Genomic DNA, 26,588 nt, shown 5'->3' on the forward strand with positions numbered 1-26,588 from the left:
CACACACACCTGAGAATTACAGTCACCCCTCTCCTGAGTGGTGTCCAATACACCTGAAAGTAGAGAGTCTCTAACACATACACGGGAAGTCGGCACTTCACTGTCACACCTAAACGATGGACCTGTTTTGAAGGCTAGATATTTCCAACCTTCAAATTAACATAGAGGTCACTGTGTGCAAAGAACACAAAAGCTAATTCAAACTGGCTTAAAGACCAAGCATAGAGGTAGGTTCATGCTGTCGAAAAGTCCAGAGACGGCTTCAGGTATGACTGGTTACAGGGCCTAACTGATGTTATCAGAATCCATTCTCTGTCCATCTTTGGCCTCTACCTTCTTCTGTGTTGAGTTCATTCTCAGGCACTGTTTATTTTTGCGGTGACAGAGAGTCTTCAGGCAGCTCCAGACTTACATCCTCAGAGGGCAAGTAGAAGAAAGGACCCTTCTTTTAAGCTCAGCAAAAGTCCTCAAAATGCAACTTATTGTCCTTCATTGGGTCATGGGCCCCTCCCTGAAACAATCAGGCTCTAGGCGGGTGGGCTTCAGTAGTTGTGGCACATGGGCTCAGTAGTTGTGGCTTGCGGGCTCTAGAGTGCAGGCTCAGTAGTTGTGGCGCACGGGCTCAGTTGCTCCGCGGTATGTGGGATCTTCCCGGACCAGGGCTCGAACCCGTGTCCCCTGCATTGGCAGGCGGACTCCCAGCCACTGTGCCACCAGGGAAGTGGTGGGTGGAATGCTCTAATTTAACAGGTTATGTGCCCAACCCCTGGGCCAGGCTGAGTGTGAACCACACCCAGCCTCAGGGGCTGGTGCGGGTTGGGGAGAAGGGTGGGTACATGAAGGAAAACCAGAAAAAGGACAGATGAGCGCCAGGGACACACAGAAACTACAGGCCAACTCCAACAACAGCTTCCACATGTTTGTGAAAACTCTAAGCTAGCGAAACTGAGACCAGGCGTAAATGGAGACGTCCGGGTTGGTCTGTTAACTTTCAGGTGGTTTTCATAGGGCATCAAACCCTTGATGGATAAAGAGATGAGGGTATCTTCAAGGGAATTCCTAATAGCTCCTTTTTACACTAAATAAAACAATCTGCAAACCAGTGACATTAACTTATTAGTTTTAAATTATGAAGATGAACGACTGGGTAGAGTATTCCTGAGTAACATTTAAATAGGACAGATCTGCCCCCTGTGCTTGGCCTTGCCACTTGCTCTCTACTCCCTGTCCTTCATCCCAGGCCTGTCCCCCAAAGGCACAGGTAACTGGCAGGGTCCCCGGTTTCTCCCTCACAGAGGGGTCCATCTCTCTGACCAGATTCTGCAGAGCGTCTGAGTCTCAGGACCAGCTCCTGTCTCCGGCACCTGGAGAATGTCCACCCGCCCCACCCCGGGTACCTGGCACAGAGCACAACTTGGCAAAGAGGAATACTGTGAAATACTTATGGCTGGGGTTCCAGGAAGAGTCAGGGGAGTGAGTGCTGCGTCGTCTGGTGTCGACCACCAAGACGGGGTGGGAACACTGACGGAGCAAGCTGCTGCGTGGGGATGGAGCTCCTGAGAATTTTAATTTCCCAGATCTTTGTGCTGTTGTTACAAAAGCAGCAGACCGTGCATCAACAGAGAAATTCCGGAGTTATGTAGTCAACTTCATGATCTTGCGAGGAGAGAATCAGACCAGAGACAAAGCTGTGTTCGATCAACTGCTTCCTGGCAGAAGAATCAATCGCGAGGGGAAATAAAAATGCAACTAGAGGAGCACCAGCCTGGTAAATTTTGAGAAAGAATATAGAATTAAAAATTATGTGAAATATGGTGTGACCCCCAAATACATCCAGAGCTAGGAATGTGGAGGAAAACTCGAGCGTCCTAGGGGATGCATTAATTAGAGCCCAGCAGATTACGGTTTTGCAGAGAAAAAGCAGAGAAGGAACATCCTGCTTTGCTTCAAAAAGGCTGATCAAAGACGGGCAGGCAGGCAAGGAAAGCTCTGTCCTGGAAGAGAGAAGAGAGGAGGGAAGCAAACAAGTCATCCTTCTTCATTTGAAGCTTGAAGGGGAAAAGATAAGGAGAGAGAAACGCATGGAGATCCCAGCAGAAAGGGGGATTAAAGAGGAAACAGCTCTTGAATGGAGGGAATGAAGTGCAACGTGGAAAACAGGTCATAAAAACGAGTGCCGCCATAGAGCTTATCCTTCCTTTGAAAGGACTCCAAGTCAAACGGGAAGTTCGGGCCATAAGTTAGTTTTGTACCATATCATGCGTCTCCCCAAGATGCCCAGCCCTCGTTAGCACGGTGTCCGCGCAGCGTCCATGGTTCTCCTGGTCTCTGTTGTTGCTCTCGCTGCTTCGTGCCTCGGCCCTGCTCCTGCGTCCCTAAGCCCACGAGCATCCCCATGAGCACCAGATGCTCCTTGACACTGTCGTGCATGGGTACCATGTTCCAGTGATGCGGAGAGAATTCTGCCCCTGTCCCAGAGGAGCTTAGCCGCTGTGTTTTGTAATGGGACAGACGTCCAGTCCTGGCTCGCTCCTGCCAGGGCATCCCAATAGCCATGTCCCTGTGTCCTGATCTGATTCACAAACACCACATTGCTGTCCCCTTCCAGCTCCCTGGTTAGAGCGTGAGATCCTTAGTGGGGAAGAGCCTGTCTCTCACCGTTTCTTCCTCTTCTCTTGCTCCACCTCCGAGCTTCTGCTTGGAAATCTGGCATAAGGACTCTTGGGGGTTCACAATTTTGGAATGAGCCAAGAGTTTTCCCATCCCCTGCTGGCATGGTGGTTAAAACGAGGCTTAATTTCTTAGGGAATCACCTGTGCTTTGATCGACTTAAGGGAAGCATTCACGTAACAGATGAGGAAACTGGTATCTAGAGTTGTAAACTAGGTATTCGTTGTAATGACAACTTCATTTTTAAGTGGAGTTTAGGATACCTGAGCACGAGGTGTACACGCACTCACACCTATACACTCACGCTTTTACATGTGCTCTTGCACACAGGTGCACACGCGCAGACACACACACACACCCCCCAAGGGTGATGACAAGCAGGCTATGTCATACTTTACTCTTTGCCATCATCACAATTTCTGCTTTCAGGAGGGCAGGGACAGGTGTTAGCGCCACTGCTTTACAGAGCAGCTGAGGCTCGGTCACCAGGAGCCTGGTCCTGATGCTGCAGCTCGGAGCTGCGGGTGCTCACGGCAAAGGATGCTGTCACTCCCTTCCTAGTCACAGCTGCTGTCACAGGAGAGAGGCATCTCGTGCATTGACACCAAGCCTTGGCACGTTCTCGTGCGACGCTCCCTAAGCTGTAGGTAGGTGTTACATCCCTCAGATTATGGTTGAGGAAGCAAAGCCTGGGAAACTGGCTTCCCCAGAGTCCCTCAGCTGTAATGGGCAAAACTCCATCTCCAACCCAAGTCTGGCTGACTCCCTTGTTCCGTATTTGCTCCACTAGATCTTTGGCGCAACTTGGATCCAACCTTCTTTTTCAGCCCCATCGTCCTCTACCCTGAGGAACCTCTCCCCTATTCCAGCCCCACTGTTTTCTACATGTTTCCGGAACATGCCCTACACGTGTCTCACTGCCTTTATCCCTGCTGTGTCTTGGCCTGGGACACACTCCTCTCCCCATCTCTCAGTGGCTTTGGAAGGTTCACCCTCCCACCAAGGCCCAAATCAAATGATGCCTCCTCCACGCAGCCCACCCTGGCCTCCCAGCCACTCCTTGCCATGCGGCTCAACCCTGCCTCGCCTGTTCCATCACAGGCAGCCCTGGCTTCCGCAGCACAGTGCCTGTAGCACAGCAGGCGCTTCCTAGAGATTTGTTCACACCCCTGGGTTAAGGCGCCCGTCCTGCTTTGGCTCACTTACAGTCGATTACTGTACCTTGTGCTTTCACTACCCTGCTGTAAGGACCTTCAGAATAGGGAACACGTCTGCTAAGCTCTCAGCACTGGCCTTAGGTGTGGGAGACGGCACAAGATGCCTTTAAAAATTCAGTGAAATAAAAATACTCAGATGCCAGGTTATTTGGTACCTGAATAAGTCCACACGTTGCTGTGTTCCTTTAATGTCTTGCATTGATTTTAATTATGTAACATAAAGTTTACTGCACCACGTTTTATATAATGAGATCAAATATAACACAAAATGCAGGGATACTTCTTGCTCCACTACACTATTGAAAAGTAGTCAATCAACTTACTTTTCAAAGGGTAGAATTGACCAGTGTTATGGTCCATGGAATCAGAAATACCATTATAATGAAAGTAATCGTTTGCAATTTAGCCATCAGGGCCCTCACAACCATCATTTTTTAAAAAAGAAAGAAAGGCAAAGTTCTGCTTTGATGCAGTGTTGATATTTATAATTTAACAAACACATTGAATTGATCCATTTGAAGACATTGACCAGAAATCTCAGCTGAGAAAGTGAAAAAAGGATCTTAGGAGGAAAACAAGTCAGAGGGAGTGAGGCGAGTGCTGGGAAATGAGCCTCAGCCCTCCTGAAGGACTGGCCACGTCCAAGGATGCCGAGGAGTTGCCCGCCATCCTCCCTGGTACCTCTCAGCTGGACTTGAGTGTTCGCTGATCCGGGTGGATGTGGGTTTTCCAGATGTCACAGCTCAACCTAAATGGCCCATGGCAAAGGGTCTAAGGGGCCACAAAAAGTCAGGCACGTGGAGATAAACTTGCCTTTGCTGTCCTGTCTGCTAGGAAGCAGGGCCCTGGGCCCACCCTAGCACTGTCTAGAACCTGGCACGTTATAGGTGCTCAATAAACATTGGTGGAATATATGTGCCCCCCCCGAGCCATCAAGTGGTCAGTGAAACTTAATCCCAGCCAGTTCAAATTTTAAAAAAATCTTTCAAGTGTAGTAGATCACGTTAAGAAAGAAATTAGCTTAGAGTGGGAGGTGAAGTTAATTTGACCTTGACCTCTGTTCTGTGACCTTCTGCTCCCCTAGCTTCTATCGGGCTGGGCTCGGCTGGCTCCCCTCCACCCCGCAGGCCACGCCACCTCTGGTGAGGGCTCTCCTTCTCCCTTCCTCTTCCTCCATGGAGACATTCATTCCGTCATCCTGTGTAAACATCTGTGGGAGCAACAGCTGCGTTTGGAGCCCTTCTGCACCATCTCCAAGGCTGCTCTGGTCCCCACCCTGAACGACCCCCAAGGTCAATCTCAGTTCTCCCAGGCTCTACTCTCATTCAAAATTCAGAATGTCCAAATCCCAACTCCCTGGTCCCCAGACTGGCCCCCCACCCCCGAACTCTTTTCCATTCAAGGTCCAGCCCATCCCAGGCTCCTAGCTTGGCCCCCGGGGGGATCTCTGATAAGCTCTGGCAGTCACCAGCCCCTCCCACGCCCACCCCTTACAGCATCTCCCTCATCCATCTCCCCTTCTCCATTCCCCCGTCGCCACCCCAGAGCAGCCCTCCCTCCCTCCAGGATTTTTAAATTGCGTCGCACCCATGCTTCCTCCACCCTTCCCTTCCCATCCATCTTACACATTCCAGAAGGTCGTGTTTCAAAAACACTGCTCGAACATAAGTCCCGCCACCCTCTGCACTCAAAACCACACGGCTCCCCACGGCCTACATGTCAGAGCCCCTGTTCACCCACGTGCTTGTGCAACAGTGTTTCCACGGGTGTTTAGACATCACCTCCTCACACACTGATCACTGCAGCCAGACATCATTTTAATAGGAGGAAGCAAGTTCCGTGAAGTAGTTGTACACAAAACCACACGGGAAACTCGGCAGAAGGGCCCAGGGAATCCTGCAGGGAGGTATGGCTAACCTGGACCTCAGAGGTTATGCTTCAGCCTGGAAGACTCTGCCCGAGGGCTGCCCGGGAACGGTGGGAGCCTTTGGGTGAAGACGTGGCCCCAAAGCAGCTGCATCCCGCAGGCCAGAGGGGTGGCTGCCACCGGTTACAAGGCAAGGAACCGGTGGATTTGATAGAGGTCCTGGGATGGAGGTGGGGAAAGGCAGAGGAAGAGGGGCCAGCAAGAGACAAGTCCCAGCAGTTGGGAGCTGGAAGTGCATAGAAGACGCAATATTGTCTTCTGCGCAAAGCGTGTGCGGCACGGTGGGTGACGAGGCCACAGGTGCAGCCCGAGGTCTAAAGCCAACGTGAGCACCTTGCCTGGCATCGACCACCGCCCAGGTCCAGTGCCCGCCCTCCTCCTGTGGCCCCACTATCCTTCCGCACGTCTCCGTTTCAGCCCCAGTGTTTCTTTCTGAGCACACGCTGACCTTTCTCTCACTGCACTCTTGCTTCTTCGAGGCCGTTCACCTGACCCCTGAGCTCCCCACACCTGCAGGTCCCCCCCATCCTCCAGAACTCCCTTCAAGGCCCCCGTTTCACATGGGCTGTTTGTCAACCATTCCTAGGTCAGCGCTGGGCTGACTGCCCAGCCTCTGGGCAGCGCTGAGTTTCTCTGGCATTTTGCACTTGGAATTCAGCTGCGCCCACCCTGGCACGAGTCCTCGGTGACTCAGGAGAGGGGCTGACCATCCAGAGTGGCCAAAGACAAGGGAGCAGGCTTGGGAGCCGGGTCCGTCTGGGGAATCCTGGCTCTGCCGCTGACCAACTGTGTGCCTGTGTTGGTTTCCTAGGGCTGCCGTAACAAATGACCGCAAAGTGGGGGGCTTTAAGGCAACAGAAATGTCTTCTCTCGCAGTTCTGGAGGCCAGAAGCCTGAAATCAAGGTGTTGGCAGGGTTGGTTCCTTTTGGAGGCTCTGAGGGAGAGTCCATGCATGCCTCCCTCCTGGTTCCTGGCAGTCCTCAGCGTTCCTGGCCTTGTGGCCGCATCCCTCCAATCTCTGCCTCTGTCCACAGGGCCTTCGCCCCTGTGTGTCTGTGTCTTCTCTTTTTTCTGTCTCTTATGGGGACACATGTCATTGAATTGAGGGCCCACCCTAAATCCAGGATAATCTTATCTTGATATCCTCCACTGAATCACACCTGCAAACCACTGCCCCCTGTTGTTTTTTTGTTTTTTGCTGCTCCACGTGGCACGTGGGATCTTAGTTCCCCATCCAGGGGATCGAACCTTCGCCACCTGTATTGGAAGCATGGGAGTCTTAACCACCGGACTGGTGGGGAAGTCCCCTCTCCCTTTTTGAAGGTTTATATTCACAGGTAACGGGAATGAAGACTTGGATATATCTTTTGGGGAAGCACAGAGACCATTGGCTCTCGTCATTGGCTTCCCCTTAATGAAAGGGGCTCATCATACCTGCTTTAGAGGACTGCTGTAAATATTAGAGAAAACAGGCTACAAGAGCCTGGTTCATGGCGGCAGGGAAGGGGAAGGAGTGACTGCTAAGGGTACAGGGTTTGCTTTAGGGGTGATGAAAACATTCTGGAATTAGACGGTGGTGATGTTTGTACAACTCAGTGAATATACTAAAAAACCATTGAATCGCATGCTTTGAAAGAGCGAACTTAATGCTTGGTGAATTATTTCTCAATAGAGCTGTTACTTCTAGAAAGGAGCCTGGCTCAGGGTAACCATCAGTTGTAGCTGCTATTATTATTATTGATATGCCAGTAATAGCTATTCTTTTTTTTTTAACATCTTTATTGGAGTATAATTGCTTTACATTGTTGTGTTAGTTGCTGCTGTATAACAAAGTGAATCAGCTACGGGTAGACACATGTCCCCAGATCCCCTCCCTCTTGTAGCTCCCTCCTACCCTCCCTATCTCGCCCCTCTAGGTGGTCACAAAGCACTGAGCTGAGCTCCCTGTGTTATGCGGCTGCTTCCCACTAGCTATCTGTTTTACATTTGGTAGTGTATATATGTCAGTATCACTCTCTCACCGCTCCCAGCTTCCCCTTCCCCCTCCCCGTGTCCTCAAGTCCATTCTCTACATCTGCGTCTTTATTCCTGACCTAACCCCTAGGTTCTTCAGAACCATTTTTTTTTTAGATTCCATATATATGTGTTGGCATCTGGTAGTAATAGCTACCCTTCACATTTTTTATAACAGTTTGTTTTACCTCTTTGGTCATGTCTCCCAAACCTGATTATGATTTACATTGGAAATGGGAACCATAGGTGAGATGCCTTTATGGGTTCCGTGGGAGCTAGCCTGGTGCTCTGCACGTAGCAGGGGATAATGAATATTTGTTTTGATTATACATGAGTAGTTCCCATGGGAATTACTTATTGAAAATAAACCTGATGGTGCTACCGTGTTCACTAATACTGCTGCCATCACTGGGTATCAAACACAGATGAGGTGGGAGACCGCTTTTACCCGTGAGCTCCTCCCAAAAAGGACTGAAATTCAATTTCATGCCAACTGCATCTCTAACACGATTGGCAGCACAGTTTTGAGCCCCAAAGGCTATTTCCAAGAAAATTCAGTTAGCAATTGAACACAGAATTAGCAAGGTTAATTCCCATTTTTGAATCGTCATCTGATTACAGGTCATCAGAATCCATGTGTCACTACCCTGCTGGCCTGGGAGTAGAAAGAAAGATCATATGAAGAACAACGCCATTCAGCTGTGTTATTGCCTGACTCACCATTGCTTTGGAGATTAAAAACTGAATTTCGAGAAGGACAGAAACTTATCTTGAGGAAGTGTAGGTCCCCTGAGTTATCACTTTGAAAGCTAAGAAAATAGTAAATCTATTTAATATTTAAGCCGTTAAAATGTTAATAGATTCCTCTTTGTTTCCATTGAAGGAAAAACAATAGGGTTTTGAAATTTAAAGTAAGCCTGCCTGTTTTCAAAGCAGCAGCTCCGTTTCTTCGGCCCCTTCCCCTTTGACTTCTTCCTCTGTCACAGTCATCCCTGTTTCGGGCCCTACAACCCTCTCAAGACAGCACGGGAGGGAGGCAGGCAGGAGAGTGCAGGGGCTGAACATCTCAAGCCTCGGATACCTGGGTGGAGGCGGGGTCCCACCTGTACCTCCAGCTACCTGTGTGCCCTCGACAGCAGGGAAAATGACCCGAGCTGTGCTCTATGGGGATCCACTGAGCCTGGATCCTAGGCAGAGTGCCATGAGGGGTGGCCCTCGTCATCCCCAACCGCCCCTCTCTTCTGCGTCTCCCATTCACCACCACTCACTGCCCCGGAAGTTGGCCTCATCCTCCCCTCATAAGGGCCAGTCCGGTGTTCTCCAGATCCTCTTAATCTCCCCATAGAGAAGATACCCACAGTCTTCATCTTTCCCAAACATTGGCAACTGTCTTCTAACCTCTCTGCCCCTGCTCTACCAGTGGGAAGAGAACCCCACTTTCAAAGTCTGCTGGATTTAAATTCCACGCTCTGAGATACTTCCAACTCCAAGTTAACAGCTAAATACCTATGACATTCAACTTAAATTACATTCGCTTATCTAGTTTGGGGCCAGAAAGGGCTGTGAGAACATCAAATTTTCACATCTCAGAAACCCCGAATCCTTGAATTTTGTGTCCACTGTGGTTTCCAGCAATCTCTAGAGCTAAATGATTAATTATACACAAGACAGTCCAAAGCAATTATTTAATTAAGATGTATTATAGGCTGCCAATTGTTTGGAGCAAAGGGAAAGGCTTCACCCCAGTTTCTCAACATCTGGCCTTTGGATGACTTAAAAGATAAAAGGAGATACCAGAACATTTTTATGACTGAGTAACAATTTCTAGAAATTTTCCATTAAGTAGAAAATCTTTTTCGGTCATGTGCTTCTCATGATTAGAACTTGGTGACAGATTTTACTGTAAGTGTTCAGCTTATTGAAATCCAATGCAAAATAGAAAATGTTGCAATGCAAAATGAAATGTCAGTGTCATTTTCTTCTTAGGGCAGGAAAGTCAGCTTTCTAGCCAATCTCTCTTTTCCCCTCAAGGGTATTCATTTTCCACTTTACCCTGGCCTTTCTTTTTTAAAGATCTATTTCTTAATTTAGGGTTTTTCAAAATCAACTTTAATAAACAGAAATGTCCTACTACCCATTCTAAACTGAGAAATCTAAGTTTTAGTTCATAAAGAACTTTTCAAAGAAAAACATACAAGCCACCCCAGAGCTGATGACCAAAGTCCTGTCTATATGAATAGACCTACTTGGAGATACATGAAGACTGTAGTTTGGGGGGTTGGGAGTAGGGGGCCAGGGTGTAGAAGAGAACAGCTGTATGTAATGACTTTTAATCAATCTGTGGGATTTGAAAATAGCCAAAACTTCTCAGTTACGCCAAACCACACTGGCTCCCCCATCTCTGAACAGTTAAGTGTCGCGATTATTGGTAACACACAGCTTAACTCTCCAGTGTTTTCCAGCTGCCCCATGTGTCTCGGCGCGATCTTCTCAGTTAGGCTGCGGTCATCCTGGACATGATCTTGCTGTTTCTTTCACTGCCTGTAACACTTCACAAAACGGGGCTAGTGGAGTAAACCAGCTGAATAATAATGAACTGATCAGCTTGGATGGGTTCACCGGTCACGTTCACAATAAATATTTGCCAAATCAAGACTTTTCCTTCCATACTATTTGAGGATTGAAATACTGTTGTCCCGTTAAAATTTAAGAACGATTAAATAGTCACCTATAAATGGGCCATCAATAAGCATTGGATGAGTGAATGGCTGAACAAATGAGCAATAGTGGATGTTATAGGAGCACCTTTCAGGCTCCATCCTTTGGAAACAAGCTCAGATCGTCTGAAAGAAACTGGTGGAGCGCCCGACTTTTTCAGCTGTTTCTTGAGGACTAAGCTATTTCTTTTTTTTTTTTTTTTTTTTTTGTGGTACGCGGGCCTCTCACTGTTGTGGCCTCTCCCATTGCGGAGCACAGGCTCCGGATACGCAGGCTCAGCGGCCATGGCTCACGGGCCCAGCTGCTCCGCGGCATGTGGGATCTTCCTGGACTGGGATACGAACCCGTGTCCCCTGCATCAGCAGGCGGACTCTCGACCACTGCGCCACCAGGGAAGCCCTAAGCTATTTCTTAAATCCTTGGAACTGATGCCCTAAAACCTGGAGCCCACGGACCTCATCCATAGTCCGGAATCTCCTGAAATTTTCTGCAAAATACTGTGGATCTATGTAGATGTGAATTCTTCTGGGGAGAGTATAAGGAGGCTCATGTCTCAAAAAAGGCTGAGTCACTGTGTTAGAAGCATCTATTTACAATCAGATGAATTTTGCATGAAAATTGTATGCATTTATGATTGCGGTCAACTTGATCAATAACAGAAGTTGCTAGATGGGTGGGAACTCTTAGAGCTGCTAGTTTACTGTTACCCAAGTTCTCATTTCTCTAAAGAAAAAACTGATTTCAACATCAAGAAGAGCCTTTTTAAGTTAAAGTACTTCTTATTCCACATTGGAAAAGAGAAAGGAAAACCAGTGTGTAGGCCGATGTTCCCCCATCACTTAAAGAAACTGACATGGCTCATTTCCAGGAAGGAGGACACAGCCTACTGGAGCTCTGTCCTGCTCCAGAGGTCAGACATGCCTTGGGATCCATGGCATAAGGCCACCTCTGTCTCTGCAAGTTAAAATATTTAGCAAATGTGTCCTTTTTTTTTTCTTTTTTTACATCTTTATTGGAATATAATTGCTTTGCATTGTTGTGTTACTTGCTGCTGTGTAACAAAGTGAATCAGCTATACGTATACATATATCCCCATATCCCCTCCCTCTTACGTCTGCCTCCCACCCTCCCTATCCCACCCCTCTAGGTGGTCACAAAGCACCGAGCTGATCTCCCTGTGCTATGCGGCTGCTTCCCACTAGCTATCTATTTTACATTTGGTAGTGTGTATATGTCCATGCCACTCTCTCACTTCGTCCCAGCTTACCCTTCCCCCTCCCCGTGTCCTCAAGTCCATTCTCTACGTCTGCGTCTTTATTCCTGTCCTGCCCCTAGGTTCTTCAGAACCATTTATTTTTTAGATTCCATATATATGTGTTAGCATACGGTATTTGTTTTTCTCTTTCTGACTTACTTCACTCTGTATGACAGACTCTAGGTCCATCCACCTCACTACAAATAACTCAATTTCGTTTCTTTTTATGGCTGAGTAATATTCCATTGTATATATGTGCCACATCCTCTTTATCCATTCATCGTTGATGGACATTTAGGTTGCTTCCATGTCCTGGCTATTTTTAGTAATGCTGCAATGAACATTGTGGTACATGACTCTTTTTGAATTATGGTTTTCTCGGGTTATATGCCCAGTACTCCCACAAATTAACTAAGTAAAATACCAAAAAAAGCATACTTTTCTTTAATTCTTTTTTTTCGAAGTATAGTTGATTTACAATGTTGTGTTAGTTTCTGTTGTACAGCAAAGTGATTTGGTTTTATGTAAATATATATATAAATTATATATATTATATATATGTTATTTTTCAGATTCTTTTCCATTATAGGTTATTACAAGATAATGAATATAGTTCCCTGTTCTATACAGTAGGACCTTGTCATTTATCTGTACTGTATATAGTAGTGTGTATCTGCTAATCCCAAACTCCTAATTTATCCCTCCCAATCCCTTAGCCTTTGATAACCGTAAGTTCAAAAAAAGCATAGGTTTATACTTAACCGTATTTCAGAATCCTTTCAACTATTTAGGAAATTTAGTTGATCAGGATGAATAATTCAGGTGTAGGAATTTTCCTTTAAAAAAAAAAAAAGATTTCCCTCCTGAATCATGTCTGCTGATCCAGATCTAGTTATTTTCTAAGTGGATGAAACATCTTTTCTGTCAACTCTTCTCCCCAGCAGTATATCCTTGAGAAGTAAAAAACAAGCAAACGAAAAACGTAAAGACTAAACACAGTCGATTCTTTACCATAAAATATTTGAAACAAAAAACTTCGCAGACTTGGTTTTCAAAAGATTTGCAAAAATAAATCAGTGCAAACATATGGCACAGGAATGTCCTTTCTAATTCAGACATGAGAATATAAATAAATTGGTATTTCTCCTTTTATTCTCTGAATAAGAACTGGGTTTTAGCCACGAACAAGAAACTGCCCTTAAAAGTTACCTAATTTTTCTTCTTTCTTTTTCAACAGGGGACTTATTACATTTGAAAATAAAACCTACATTTTGGAGCCAATGAGAAATGAAACCAACAGATACAAACTCTTCCCAGTGGAGAACCTGCAGAGCACCTGGGGACCCTGTGGATCAAACACAACAGGCCTCGCTATGCATGACAGGCTCCCACCGCCCTCCCAGACCTGGACAAGAAGGGTAGGAGGGAAACCCCACGTGGTGTCTCTGGGGAGCTGGGGGCTCCAGCTAGGGACACCCACTGCTAGGCCGTCTGGAGAACTTTTGCCATTTGTGTCTGAGGGCTGGAGTTATTACCCAGTTTACCTGGAGGTGTTTGCTATGATGTGGGCAGAACATAATCCGACACTGAAAGCTCCGTCGTTGTATTAAACGTCAGCCTCAGACTCATTAACCTATGCTGGGTGGAGTTGAGCTCAGAGGATACAAAATCACGTCTCCGGTGAGAACCTTCTGGGCCTAGACCCAGGAGTCTGCCCCACCGTTGGGCCCCTCCATGGTACACAGAACTGAACCGGAACCTCCACACCCTTGGGCAGCTCTCCCCTCTACAGGAAGAGACAGACAATATGGAGTTTTACCAACGCAAAATTAGGGTCTTCAGAATAAGACCCTATAATTAGGGTCTTCATTAGGATTTGCACAGCATTCCCTGCCACTGCCCACTCGCCTGCCCTGGGTCTTGGTCCAGCAGTGTGGCTGAGGGGTGGTGCTTACCCCCAGTCCCTACTAGGGGGCGCCTGTCCCACTTCCCTCGAGGGGTCTCTGCTTCCTGGCCACCTGCCCCTGGGTCTGCTCATCACAGGTCTTCCCTTCTGCTGCAGGACTGGAGAGAGTAGTTGTCCTAATGGAGTCTGGACCACAGATGTCCCCCCCGACTAAGAGGTCCCCCCCTGGTGCAGCACCAGGAAACCTGCACCCCAAATGGCTGCCTGACCCTTTTACATCAGTATCACGTGGGCTCCACAGACCACAGCAGAACTCTTAAAAAGGAGTAAGGGTAGCCACATCTGGCTGGAGGCCCTGAACTCAAAAGACTACAACCCGATAGGAAGTTATAGACGACTTCCTGATTTTTCATCTCTATCTTTCCTGTTCTTCTGTTGACAAGAAATGAAGAATTCCTAGATATGATGTCACTTAACGATGTGCTTATATTTGATGGTCTGGGGGCATGTTTTCAAGGTTCCATTTGACACCCTTTGTCCTTCCTGACTTTAATTTGAGCGTTACACTGCTTACCACTCAACACTTCATAAATATTGTGCCTCTTTTTATTCCTAATCATTTTTCTCAATTCAGACAGTAAACATTATCCTAAGCGATTTCTTCTCCTTAAAATTTTCCTCCTACCTGTGGAGAGGTGTGTGTTCCCCTAACCTGCTTTTAACTGAACTGCTTTAGGACTTTTCATTTTAACTTTACATTCATTCTTTCCATCCTGATTCCACCTATATGACCCTAACTTCCTCTGTTTGTTAACATGCTCCCAAGGTTTTCTGCAGCAGGTGCTTGCAACCTCTTTTTTTCTTGTTTTTCCCCATCACACCCCGTCAGGCACTGTGGCTGACTTTGACGTTGACACTCAGTAGTGGGGGCTGAATCTCAATCCCCGAGAAAAGGACTTGAAAAGTGCCCCCACCTCCACCATCAGCAGAAACTTGACAGAATCTCCTTCCTGCTCTCCTCCCCTGAGCCATCTTAGAGTGACAGATTTAAGAGAGGGAATCCCAAAGACCGGCCTCTGTGGTCCCAGGGCATGTTTGTTTCACGCTTACTCTTGCCTTTGATTCCAGACCTCAGATAAGATGTGATGAGGCCGTAGCTTTCACAGTCATAAACAAGTAGAACATTTGCATTCTGTTTTCCAGGCATCTTGATTTGAGTACCTTGTTGATCACACGTTATCCACCTTGTGCGATGTATAACTTGACAGTTTAAACGGCACTCAAATATGTTTGCCATCTCATTTGGAAGTCAGTCCTGACTTGGTCAGGCCTTGCCAGCCATATTTTAATTCTTTAACTAAGCTTACGGCTCCCTAGAACTAGGATTGGCACAGTAATTTCCAGTCATTTTGACGTGTAGAGAGATGGAGAAAACCTGAATAACAATGTTGTTTTGTTAATTATGATATGCAAGTGTAAATGAACCTTTAAATTGTAAAGGGGAGGCATTGCATGCACTTCAACACCGTTCTCAATATTCCTCTCCAGAAATAGTCGGGATTGTTTTTACGGAAGAGAAAATGTCTCTGACTTAAAGCACATCTATATTGTGAAAACAATACAAAAAACAATTTTCAAATAAGTGGAATATGTGAGAATGGAAATTATACACAAGACAGTTTGGGGCAGTACCTTTGGGAAATATGAAAGGGAAATGCTCATGTTCTATGCCCCTTACCTGCCAGACTTAACACTGCCTTTATTTATACTCAAAAATCAGTGTAACTGCATCGAACTCATCTAGTTTATGCACTGCAGCAACTGCATTTGCTTTTTCCCAGCATTTTTCTGCCCCTACTAAATGTTAACTATTGCACAGATTGGCTTGCAGACTGAGATTTTTCTGCAGATGTGTGTGTTTTTCTTCGACGAGCAGCAGGAATAAATCTGCACTCGGGGTATGCACTGGCTATAAGATAAGCTTGAGCTATTGTTTGTCATTTTTACAAGGCTTTACATTAGATTTTAGTGAGAACCCAAGTTGCTTCTGGAAGGGTGCCTGCAGTCACAGGGCTTCCTCGCCGGTTCCCTCCTCTGCAGCTTTTCAAGTCCAGCCTGCAGAGCCCCAGCCACTCAGCCCTCCTGTGACTGATCCCTCCCTGTCCATCAGCTGTTCCTTCAAAAATGCAAACGAATTTTAACAGAAGCCTGAGCAGACTCTAAAGAAGGTGAAGGCCATAAATCTGCTACTGGAGAAAAATCACATAATACATCCCGAAGGCAAATGTAAATTACTTTTGAATTATCCTCTCCAGGGATTATCTGGGCTATTGTTCCCCTCCACCAGTATGTATAATTAGGAGTCAAATGTAAAAGTCAGTGCCTTCTCTAGAAAGCCACGTTTGCTTGGGCTACTGAGTTCAAATAGGACATCTGGTCAGGGAGACCCCATAGTTTCCTCAAAGGCAGCCACTCTGAAATGAACCAGGGCTGTTGCTTTTGGGTTTCTAGACAGGCTGCCATATTGGTTTAACAGAAGTCACAGTAGTGATGGTGGGAGTAGTGTTAACAGTAATGTGTATTTTCTGTAGAGTCTAGTAATAGTTGAATATCTGCAATTGGCCAGAACCACTGGAAAACTTGTTAATTAGAGCAGACATGTTTAATTTTTCTCTAATATAACCACCCTCACCTCTGTACCACCTCTAAGAGGCCATACATACCAAGTTCCTTTACTGCCTCGGTCGTTCTTAAATCTTGGTGGATGACAGAGCCAGCACTGCTATTGCTTCCTTGGCCCTGAGCTCTGAGCATCTCTCAGTGTGAACCGAGGTTCCAAAATATCCAGGTGTGGATTCCTATTGACTCTTGTATCGACTGAAACTCTAGATGAGTAAATAACAGCTCTCACTTCTGCCGCTGGCGTTTTAGACTCAATTTCAATACTTTGCATCTGTCCCCATTAACTTTCAGTTCATCAGATTCAGCCCATTCTTCCAGCATTTGTCTCGTTTGCTTGCTGGTCTGCAGCCTGTGTTATCAGCCAGACCTCAGAGGCTGTACCCCACGCAGATATGATCTGTGCGCTTGGTCCCCATGCAAATCGTTGGTAAGGATGGTAGAGATGACCTTTCACAGCAGAGACAGGACTCAGTTCATACCTATTCATAAAGTGGCCTTAGAGGCAAGGCACGGAGCCTGGCTTGAGCCAACGATGATCTTTCTTTACTCAGAGGAAGTTAAACCAAACTTCTGATTCATCAAATTTGCTGATCTTACCGTCTATGGAAATGGTCCTGGTTGCATTGTTATTGTTTTGTTGTTGTTATCGTTTGCTTAAAACATCCAACTTGAATCTGTTTGCCTGTCTCCATCCTTACAGCCTCAAACTGTTACCTGCGCCCTCCACTTCCCCTATGGTCCTCCAATAATCCATTCTCCTCCCAGCAGCCAGAGTGATGTGTAAAGAACCTCACATTCAAGGGTCCCCCACTGCTCTCGATAATTAGATTACCGGCCAGCCTCCTCGCCATGGCCCCTGTCCTCTGTCTCCATCTTCAGCCACATCTCATCCACACTTTTCCCTCACTCATCAGACGATAGCCATCCTGCCCACTGGTACGACACTCCAAGCTCTCCCCAGCCTCAGGACTTGTGCTGTTTCAGGGACCTGGCCCATAGGAAGAGAGAGTTGCAATGAGAATTTATTGTCACCCTCATCTCGACTTGTTTTCTGACTCGGGTTGAGTTAAGTTCCCAATGCCAGAGTTCTTGTTGTAACATGTGTAGGGGTCATTCTCCCTGAGAGCTTGGCTGTGATGACTTTGAGAGGCCCAGGAACAGCTTCCCGCTTGCGCAAGACTCAAAGAACCCCTCGGTCTGCACCTCGGAGTAGAGAACGGTTGGGCCATTCTCAGAGGCGTATATACTCTTATCTGTTTGGGGAAGGGCTTTTGTGTATCATCACGCTCCCAAAATGAAAATTCAATCAAGCAACCAGTTTCAAGTGTTGCTCTGTATATCAAACATTTTAAATATGATTTTTTTAACCGGATAGCCCAGATAGGTGGGAATCATGTGGAGGTAATTTAAGCCTCTCTGTGTGTGCAGCTGAGGGAAGAAGGAACCTTTGGGGCCATGAGCCAGCCACTCCCCCATGGCTTTCTATTATTATGTGGTTAGGTCTCTCTCTGAGCTAGCAATTCTCTGCATTCATGAGAAAATTTGGACTTCTCTGAAAACTGCAGAGACAGGAAAATTGGGTTCATGTGTTTGTTTTCATTATCTGGAATTGTGTATTTTCTAAATGATGATCCAAGGCCATTTGGAAATATCCCCTGGTCATTTATTTCACCCCTTTGCAGTCTGAAAGGTGTAAACATCTGAACAACCAGGGCTCTCCCTATGAGTTTTTCAATGGGAGGCTAGTTTATTTTTTCTTTAATAGAGCTATATTTTCTTCTGTAAGATGAGCTGAATCTGTTAATGGTAAATCAGGGAATTATGGGGGGAAAAGAGGCTTCTGCTTTCCAAACCTGAATAAGGAGAAGGGACAAGATCTTCACACTTCGAGAAGGTGTCTCATTTTGCATAAACCAGTGGGTACCGCTGGGGCTAATCTTCTTTCCTCTGTGTGTACGTCGTTTTCACCGTAAAGCATGCCTACAACGTATAGTTACAAAGCTTAACTTTTGTCCCTTGTAACGTTGTAAAAGTATGAGAAATTATACCTTTCATGGTGCTTTATTTTTCCTTCCTCCATAAGGTTTCCAGATTTCTTTAGGGATACCTAAATTCATGAATCAGCACAGCTGGGCCGCAAGGAGGAACACTGCTATGATACAAACATTTTTCCTGTAAAAATCTGTTTGGAAGATCCCGCACTGATGGGGATTTGTTTTATAAAAGATGTTTCCCTCAGGATTATGTGACTGGAAAGCTGATTCAAAGCATGCCTTGGTCATTTTTGCTTTTGTCTGAAAGCGTGGTTATAACATGCAAGTTTTCAACATTAAGCAGTGTGTGTAGTTAACTCATACAGCAGCGATATCAGTTATGAGGACCGAGACCAGTTCAACCCTCATTTCCTCCGACTGCATTTTATTGCAGAAACTGAAGGCTTTGTTTTTTGTTTTTAATGTTTGCTTCTTGAGACCACCCTCCATGAATTGCTTTTTTTTCTCCTGAAAGTGCCTTTGGGATTCTCCCAGTAATTCATGGAAGAGTACAGATGTTTTTTGAAGAAACATGATTAAAATGTCACCCACTTCAGAGGCTGCCTTGATTTGGGAGGGAGTTCTTATTGGGCTGTCTGCATCATCTTCAGCCCCTATCCCTTGATATACAATCTCTGTCTTCTCCTCAACTATTGCACTCCTACCAATCCTTTTTCTCCAGTGGCATGTTTCAGTCTATTTTTTTTTTTTTTCTTGACACCGTTTCTTCCTATTCTGTTTCTCTTGTTCCGTTCTGGTTTTCCTCCTAGCACCTTCTTCTTGCCTGGCTCTGTTCCCCATTTATCCGCCTGGCTGTTCCCTATTCTTCCTTTGCTTCTAACCAGATTTTTAAATGATCACCTGCAGAAATCAGCTCCCTGGAATGGACTACTCAGTGTTTCCCCAGAAGGGCTATGCAGTTCCTGCTCAAAATATATTCGCTTTATATATTGGCTTTTCCCACATCACAAAACTAGACCACAAAGGCAAAGGGAACACCCGTGAGACCCTGATTCCATCATCTTCTGTAGTGATCTTGAAATGTGCTACATTCAGCCCAAAATGAAGAGTTCCTTGGCTCCTGTTCCAGAGAGAGCTTTGGTTTTGCTTGTTTACATATGTGTTTTGTTTAATAATGATCTCAACTTGTTCTGATCCTATAATCAGTGATTCAGCAGAAAGGTTAGATCCCTTTTTAAGGATTTCCCAGATGGAAGTGGAGAGTGGCCGCTCACAATGAGAAAGTTTTACAGCGGTTTTGGGGGTTGGAGGTGAACTTCTAGGTGGGACAGGGTTGTGGGAGCCAGTGATGTCGGTAGGACTGGTGGGGGGCCCCCTAATTCAAGTGCTTGAGTCGAGAGACATTGACAGTGTTCGGGAAGCCCCAGAGAGGCAGTCAGGGAAATTAAACCCATGTTTACTTTTGGCAGCAAAAAAGAGAGACCCTCAAGACGACCAAGTATGTAGAGCTCGTTATTGTGGCAGACAACCGAGAGGTAAGAACTTTCTGAAATTTCTTGGTTGGTTTAAAAAAAAAAAAAAGGCAAAAGAAAATGTTTAGCAAGTTATTACTTGCTTTATTTAACCTCATTTTCCACGAGGCCTTACAAGCATTGTAAACAACCCATTGAAAAAAGTGGTTTCCTGCTATTATAAAGTATAACATATTAAAAATGTATCTGGTATTACAAATATTAGCAGGGACTGCAGAGTTACCATGTAGCTAAGCTCTCCAAACAGGGAGAATTATTTGTGGGAAATGGCAGATGGTTTTAGAATGTATTCTAAAACACTTTTGAGAAAAGTTTAGTTTAAACATGTCCGATATGTCCTAAACCAAAATGAATGAATGAATCAAGGCTGTAGACACAGCAGAAAAACCCTACCTTCCAAAGTAGGGCTTGATACGGTATTAGTTTTTTTTTCTTTTAATTAATTTTTAATTAGTTTTTTCTTTTAATTAATTTTTAATTAGTTTTTTTTTTTTTTTAGATTATCTTCCCTGTGTCCTTTTCTCGCCTCTACTACCTATTATGAATTAGGTGACATTTTCTCCCAGACTGGCTCAACGCATATGAATGAAACAGATTTGACAATTTCACAGGCAACTGTTCCCACTCTGCAAGTTCAGATTAGCTGGGAGAAGTGGGACTTTATTAACTTTTTATCCATTCTCTGTATTGTTTGACTTGTTGCCATGCGCTTCTATTACTTTCACTCTTTAATTTTTTAAAAACAAATATAAAGGAGATTTCGGAGGAAGTTAAAATCAAGTTGATGATATGAAGAATGGCTTTGGACGGCCTTCTGGTTGTGTCTGTTTTCTCGATGCCAAAACATGTCACTGCCTCCATCATTTATGAGGCTGGAAAATTCACAAAAGTTACTGTCTTCTGAGCACTTGGCTTGGGTGAATTTCAGGGAGTTTCAGAAAGTCCCTGGATGGGGAAATTTCTCGGCAGGATGGGAGCTCACCTCACCATAAACCAGGGAGGGCCCTGAGGGATTTGCAGAGCCTGAGACTTCACATTTCCAGGAGCTGGGAAGATGAGATTTGATTGATAGTCCAGCCATTGTTAATGCTGACATTTAAAATTATTAAGTTTCAGAGGCAAGGAAAAGACCTGGAAAAAGTCAAACAACGATTAATAGAGATCGCTAATCACGTTGACAAGGTAAGTTCCTTGGGGGTAATTAGATCACTCACAGCATGTAAATGTTTGGGAATGAGGTGGAGGGAATGAAACACATCCCGTCTGACTTAGGGAGGTCGGGTTCTGCCTCCGGTCCTGGGCTGGTACCCAACTTCCCCTTCTTCTGAGAATTCTTGGGGCCTGGAGCAGCTGCAGGAGATGCCACCCCACGCTGTCTGGACCTCGGTGGCCTTGGCATCCATCTCCCGCCAGGCTCTCTTCTGGCCAGGAAGGCGTTTTGACCTCCCCAGTTAGATCCAGAATCCCAATAGGGTGCATCTGACCCTCTTGAGAGCTCCAAGCAGGCCTCTTTTCAGCTCTCCCTGGGCAGGTCCCACAGGCCCCCTGAGGGTGAGCTCTCACTGATAAGGGACCCACGGGCTCCACAGTCCCAGGACACAGAAATCGGCTTTCGGCTCAATCGGCCGTCAGGAAATTCCTCACCGAGAACTCGGGAGGGAGCTCACCTTTGCAAAGGTGATTTCAGAGCTGGAAGAGATCCTGAAAGTCTGCTCTGACCCAGGTGTATTTGCTCGTCCATGCTCCTTACGCGACCTGTTCGCAAGGAGGTGGAACCATCTACGTGCGCCACCTGCCTTCAGCGACAGACCCTGCAGGGAGAGCGTCGGGCTGTTTGGTGCTGAGGGCTCTCAGCGCAGAGCATGTTGGCGTTGCCTGGAAGCTTTCAAAGGCCTTGCTGCTCGGGTGTCTGGGTGGGGCCTGGACATCAGGCTTTGTAGGCGCTCCCAGGTGGTTCTCACGTGCTATGTGGCTGGCAGCCCCCGTCTGAACGTAACCATAATTCTTAGCAATAGCCTGTCTCCTGCCTCTGAGGACAGTGGGAGAGGAAAGGGGCCCCGGCTCATTGCTGAACCCCTCATGGCCGGGATTCTCTGAAAGGCTCACACTTTACACATAGCAGTTTGTGGATGCTTCACGGTAGCTATGTTTCCAAACAATCCTATTATATAATATTTGAAGTGAGTTTTCAAAGCTTTCGGGAAAATGAAAACAAAAGCCTTCCGGAGATTCAACTCCATTCTACGAGGACTTATGGGCAGTACCGCGCAGTGTGCATCAAGAATTCGGAATGTATCAGATGTGGTCCATCTGTTCAGGGAGGTCACAGCTTCGTAGAGAAGCAGACCCATAAGCCACTTAGCGTGGACCAGCGTGATGGGAACCAGGTCGATGCTGTCAATCAGGTGCTATGGGGATGCAGAAGAGAATCACTTACTTCCTCCTGGGCGTCAGGGAGGCTTTGCAGGGAGGTGATTTTGCAAGGTGAGTGAAGTTTCACCAGGAGCACAGGCAGGGAGGGCCTGGCTTGCTCCCCACGAGTCTGGACATGGCGAGTAACTCCATCTAACTGAGCAGGTGTGTGTGTGTGTGTGTGTGTGTGTGTGTGTGTGTGTGTGTGTGTGTGTGTGTGTGTGTGTGTGTGTGTGTGTGTGTGTGTGTGTGTGTGTGTGTGTGTGTGTGTGTGTGTGTGTGTGTGTGTGTGTGTGTGTGCGCGCACAGCTAGGGCAGGAGCAGGTGAAGCTGCAGGGGATTCAGTGGCTGGGCCTTGAATGCCCTGCGGAGCCATCTAGACCCCATCGGGATTTTATTCTGCCGTCAGTGGAGAGCAAGGTGAATGTTTTTAAGCAGGGGAGACACACAGGATCACACACAGCTGTGCCTGCAGTTAGTGTGGAGGATGGAGTTCCCAAAGACAAATACAGCTGGTGGGCGTCTATTGTACAGAAATTATGCAGATCTGACCCGGGGCTGGGCAAGTGGGGATGTGAGAAAGACGAGGATTTAGAGACATTTGAAGGGATGGTTCCCAATAAATGTATTGAGCAGTTGCTACGTGCCAGGCTCTAAGTGCTTCGCAGACGCGCCCGGGTGGATACCGGTATTCCCGTTTTTATAGCGGCGGTTTGCAGAGGCTAGTTAAGTGATCAGCCCATGTTCAAACAGCATTGAAAGGCAGCACCAGGAATAAGCCCTGGTCTCCTCTGCAGGAGTTTTTGACCTTGACTGAGCAGAAGCAGAGGCTGAGATGAGCAGGGGTCGCAACGAGCCCAAGTTTGGGATGACAGGTGAAAGAGGCTTCGTACCCAAAGAAGCGAGAGTGGGAGTCTCCTGGGGTGGCCTGAGCAGTCGGAGATCAGGGCCTGGTGCTCAGAGAGAGGCTATGGCTGGATGGAACCTTCTGAAAGCGGGAAAAAACACAGATGGCTTATAGCACCCTGAGATGGTTCCGTCCTCGTCCACCAGAACTTTTAGGCAGGTCAGACTCCCAGGCGGCCCATGCTTGCTGATATATGTTGAATAGCTACTTTTTGAAAATTAAACTTTATCCTGAAGTCAAATGGATGCAGGAGAATTTTTGTAAATGGCAAGTCCTTCTGGCAGGGAGGGTGAGAGATGGATCCCAGAGGTTATGACAGAGACAGTAGGAGTCAGACATGGTTCTCAGTCTGGGCTGGGCATTAGAATGCCCTGGAAAGTTTTGTTGGTTGGTTTGTGTGTGTGTGTGTGTCTATATGTTTGTTTTCAAAATGCTGATTCCAAGTCTCAGTCCAGGGACTCTGGTTTGATTGGCCTGGGTGGGGCCTTGGGCGAGTACATTCCAGACGCCTCCAGTGAGATGGGACAACATCCAGATGAAAGCAAAGAATTCAAGTACTTCTTAGGCCTTGGAAGTAAACAGAAGCCATGAACAATATTAAACTCGGGCTGGTAATCGCTGAAATCCTATTTTAAGGTGATGTGCTTGGTCTTCCATGTTTGTGTTTCTCTACGTATTATTCTGTATTATATCTTGCTTCAGTTTGCAAAACCAGAAATGAGCAACTGGGGGTTTGTCAATAATCTGCCCTGGTAATTAAAGAACAGTATATCTGAGAAAAGTCCTGACAGACTCCGCGGAGCTCACCAGCCTGCCTGTTCCTGTGTTTCTGGCAAGGAGAAAGGTGAATTGCTGAGCGCACATATGTGTCTGTCCCCAGCAGACCCTGAAGACCCACTGGGGTACCCAGGCTCCTTGATGTCCTGTTCACCCAAGTCTACTAACTGATGGGCCCTGGGCTCTAGCAAGTATGCCAAAGTTCAGTTTTGCAACTACAAGTGGGAGCATCTTGGCTTAAAAAACAATGACTGTTCCAGTGGCAACTTCCTCATTTGCGGAAATCTTGGCTCTTCTTAGCTATTCTTAACTAGTAACTGCTTGGCCGGCTGCACTGGCTTGAAGGGAAGAGGGAGAAGCACGTCCCGGACTGAGAGTCCGAGAAGTGATTTAGGGACAGAGGTGACATTCAGAAATGTTCAGGCAATTCCCCTGTGTGTGAGACACGGAGAGTGTGTCCAATGCTGTACTGGCAGACAAACCCTTTACGTGGGAAGTAAGACATCCCCCAGGCCCCAGTTATACCGCAGGGCGGGAGCAGCGGGGTGTGTGGCTGCCCAGTTAAGTGATAGCCTCTTTGGCTTCTCCCCTCCAATCTGTCCTGCTTCTTACTCGTGACGAAGTTAGCAACAGCTGCACATCCGTTCAGGCTGCACCTCTGTGACCTACTTCTGAAGGACTCATCTTCCGTGCGTTTAACTTCAGGTATTTTCCCTCTTGTGTGAGTCCTCGTCCCCCCCTTCTCAAACCAGTTGCCTGAGGGGTGCACATTCCCGTGTTGGACCCCAGCAGACCTCCCTGTAATCCTACCCATGTTTTCTCAGATCCGCTTCTTCTAGAAAGCCTTCTTTGAGCCCTCAAGCCCGGCATCCCCTGAACTTCCTGTTTGCGCCCTTCTTGGCAGTTCACTCGCTTGGCATTTACTGGAATAATGGCTAAGTATCCCCTGCCTTGAGCCTCATGCTGACCTCTGAGCATTTGGGAGCAAGGTATCCTAATCCTCGCTCTTTGTGCCAGTGCCAAGCCTAGCACACAGCCAGATTCTTGCCGCGGCTATGTTAATGGGTGACTCAGTTCAGCTGGTCTTGGACGGCGTCCACATGCGTCCTGGGATTCATAGGCTAGGCAGACGGCTGCCAAGCTCCAGTTGTCCTTCTCTCTGGGCCTGGGGTCGCAATGGATCGTCTTGGAAGGGAATCTCAGTACTCGCCCTTACCTGGCTGGGTTACGTAGTGGTTTAGAACCCGGGCACCAGCCTGCCTATGCTTAAACCCGGCTATGCCAGTCATGTCTCGAGCGGTCTACCTGGTCCCTCCTTGTCTCAACGTCCTTGACCGTAACGCGGAAATAATAATAGTTCTTGACTCGCAGAGTGTTGCGAGGACCGAGAGACCTACGGGCTGGAAAGCGCATGGCACTGTGCCTAGGACGTTGGAAATGCTCATTAAGTGTTAGCTGTGGTCATTGTTATTAGGAGGAACCAAAGGGAAGCCACCAGCAGAGCCCTGGGAAGAGCATCCCAACAGGCAGCAATGGGACTGCTGTGATGACGTGACGTGAGTTTAGCATATGCGACAGTTAATCTGTAGCACCAGTGTTGAGAGGAGCGACTGTATTTTATGCTTCTAGATATGAAATCTGTTCTGTGACTTGAGACGGCTAATAAATGGAAACTACAACCCATTACTATTACGAAAAGACCCTTGATCAGTAAGCCCCCAAGCCAGCTCTGAGAAATGATGACGGTTAGACCTTGACAGACCTTAGCGACCACTTCCGTATGACGCTCTCTAGAGGCAAACATGGCGTCCCCAGCACAGATGACGACCCTGCAGCCCACGCGGGGCCTCTGCCCCTGAGGATGTCCCTTGGCAGGCTGGTGTGGACGTCGGCACTGGATCGCCTGCGTTTCCCCCTTCTGATCGCTGTTGTCTGTAACACAGCCGAAAGGGTGAGCTCTCCAGGGAAGCATAGCAACCAGGCATGTGCGCTCAGAGTCCAGATGGGGCCAGGACCTTGATTTTGCCTGGAAAGCCTGGGCTGGGAGCTTGCAAGTGGATACCACAGGCGAGGCAATTCTTGATTAAAAACAAGCTGTAAGGCAGCATTTAGGTCGTATAATTGTCTCATTAACTTATTAATGTAATGCCCATAATTGTTATCTGCTTGAAACCAACTTGGACCGCTGTGATCAGTTTAGACTCTGTGATGTAGTTTGTGCTTCAGTCACATTCTTCTGCTAACCTAATGCTCACCAGATGACTGGGGAGAGATCAGCGAGGGAAAAGATGAACCTGCCTTTTGTGGGTCAGAACCCGGGGTCAGTGCTCAGCCTCATGGAGTTTATTGCCCCTGAGCTCAGCACATTGGAATGGGGCTTAACTATCAGATGCGGAGCTTCTGTGATTTTTGTTATTTGTTGGCTCAGAGGCTTCTAGCAACTAAGAATAGGACCTGCTCCCATCTGGAGCTTGACTTTAGCTGCCACATCTTTCTCCTTGGCTGCCTGGAGTATCAGGAGACGAGGATGTTCTCATTGAGCACTGCCTTACACGTTGCAGGCTTTGAAAGAGTGTA

The 26,588-nt window shown here is 46.9% G+C and overlaps 1 protein-coding gene across 1 annotated transcript in view; it reads left to right on the forward strand.

Moving 5' to 3' along the window:
• ADAM12 (ADAM metallopeptidase domain 12) overlaps window positions 1-26,588 on the forward strand; it is a 390,012-nt gene that overhangs the window by 267,828 nt on the left and 95,596 nt on the right. The window contains exons 6-8 of the mRNA XM_019940251.3: window positions 13,039-13,219; window positions 19,853-19,918; window positions 21,026-21,097. Coding sequence (XP_019795810.2) covers window positions 13,039-13,219; window positions 19,853-19,918; window positions 21,026-21,097 — 319 coding nt within the window. The remainder of the gene's footprint in view (window positions 1-13,038; window positions 13,220-19,852; window positions 19,919-21,025; window positions 21,098-26,588) is intronic.

This window comes from Tursiops truncatus, chromosome 16, assembly GCF_011762595.2.
Source record: "Tursiops truncatus isolate mTurTru1 chromosome 16, mTurTru1.mat.Y, whole genome shotgun sequence".
Classification (NCBI taxonomy): Eukaryota; Metazoa; Chordata; class Mammalia; order Artiodactyla; family Delphinidae; genus Tursiops; species Tursiops truncatus.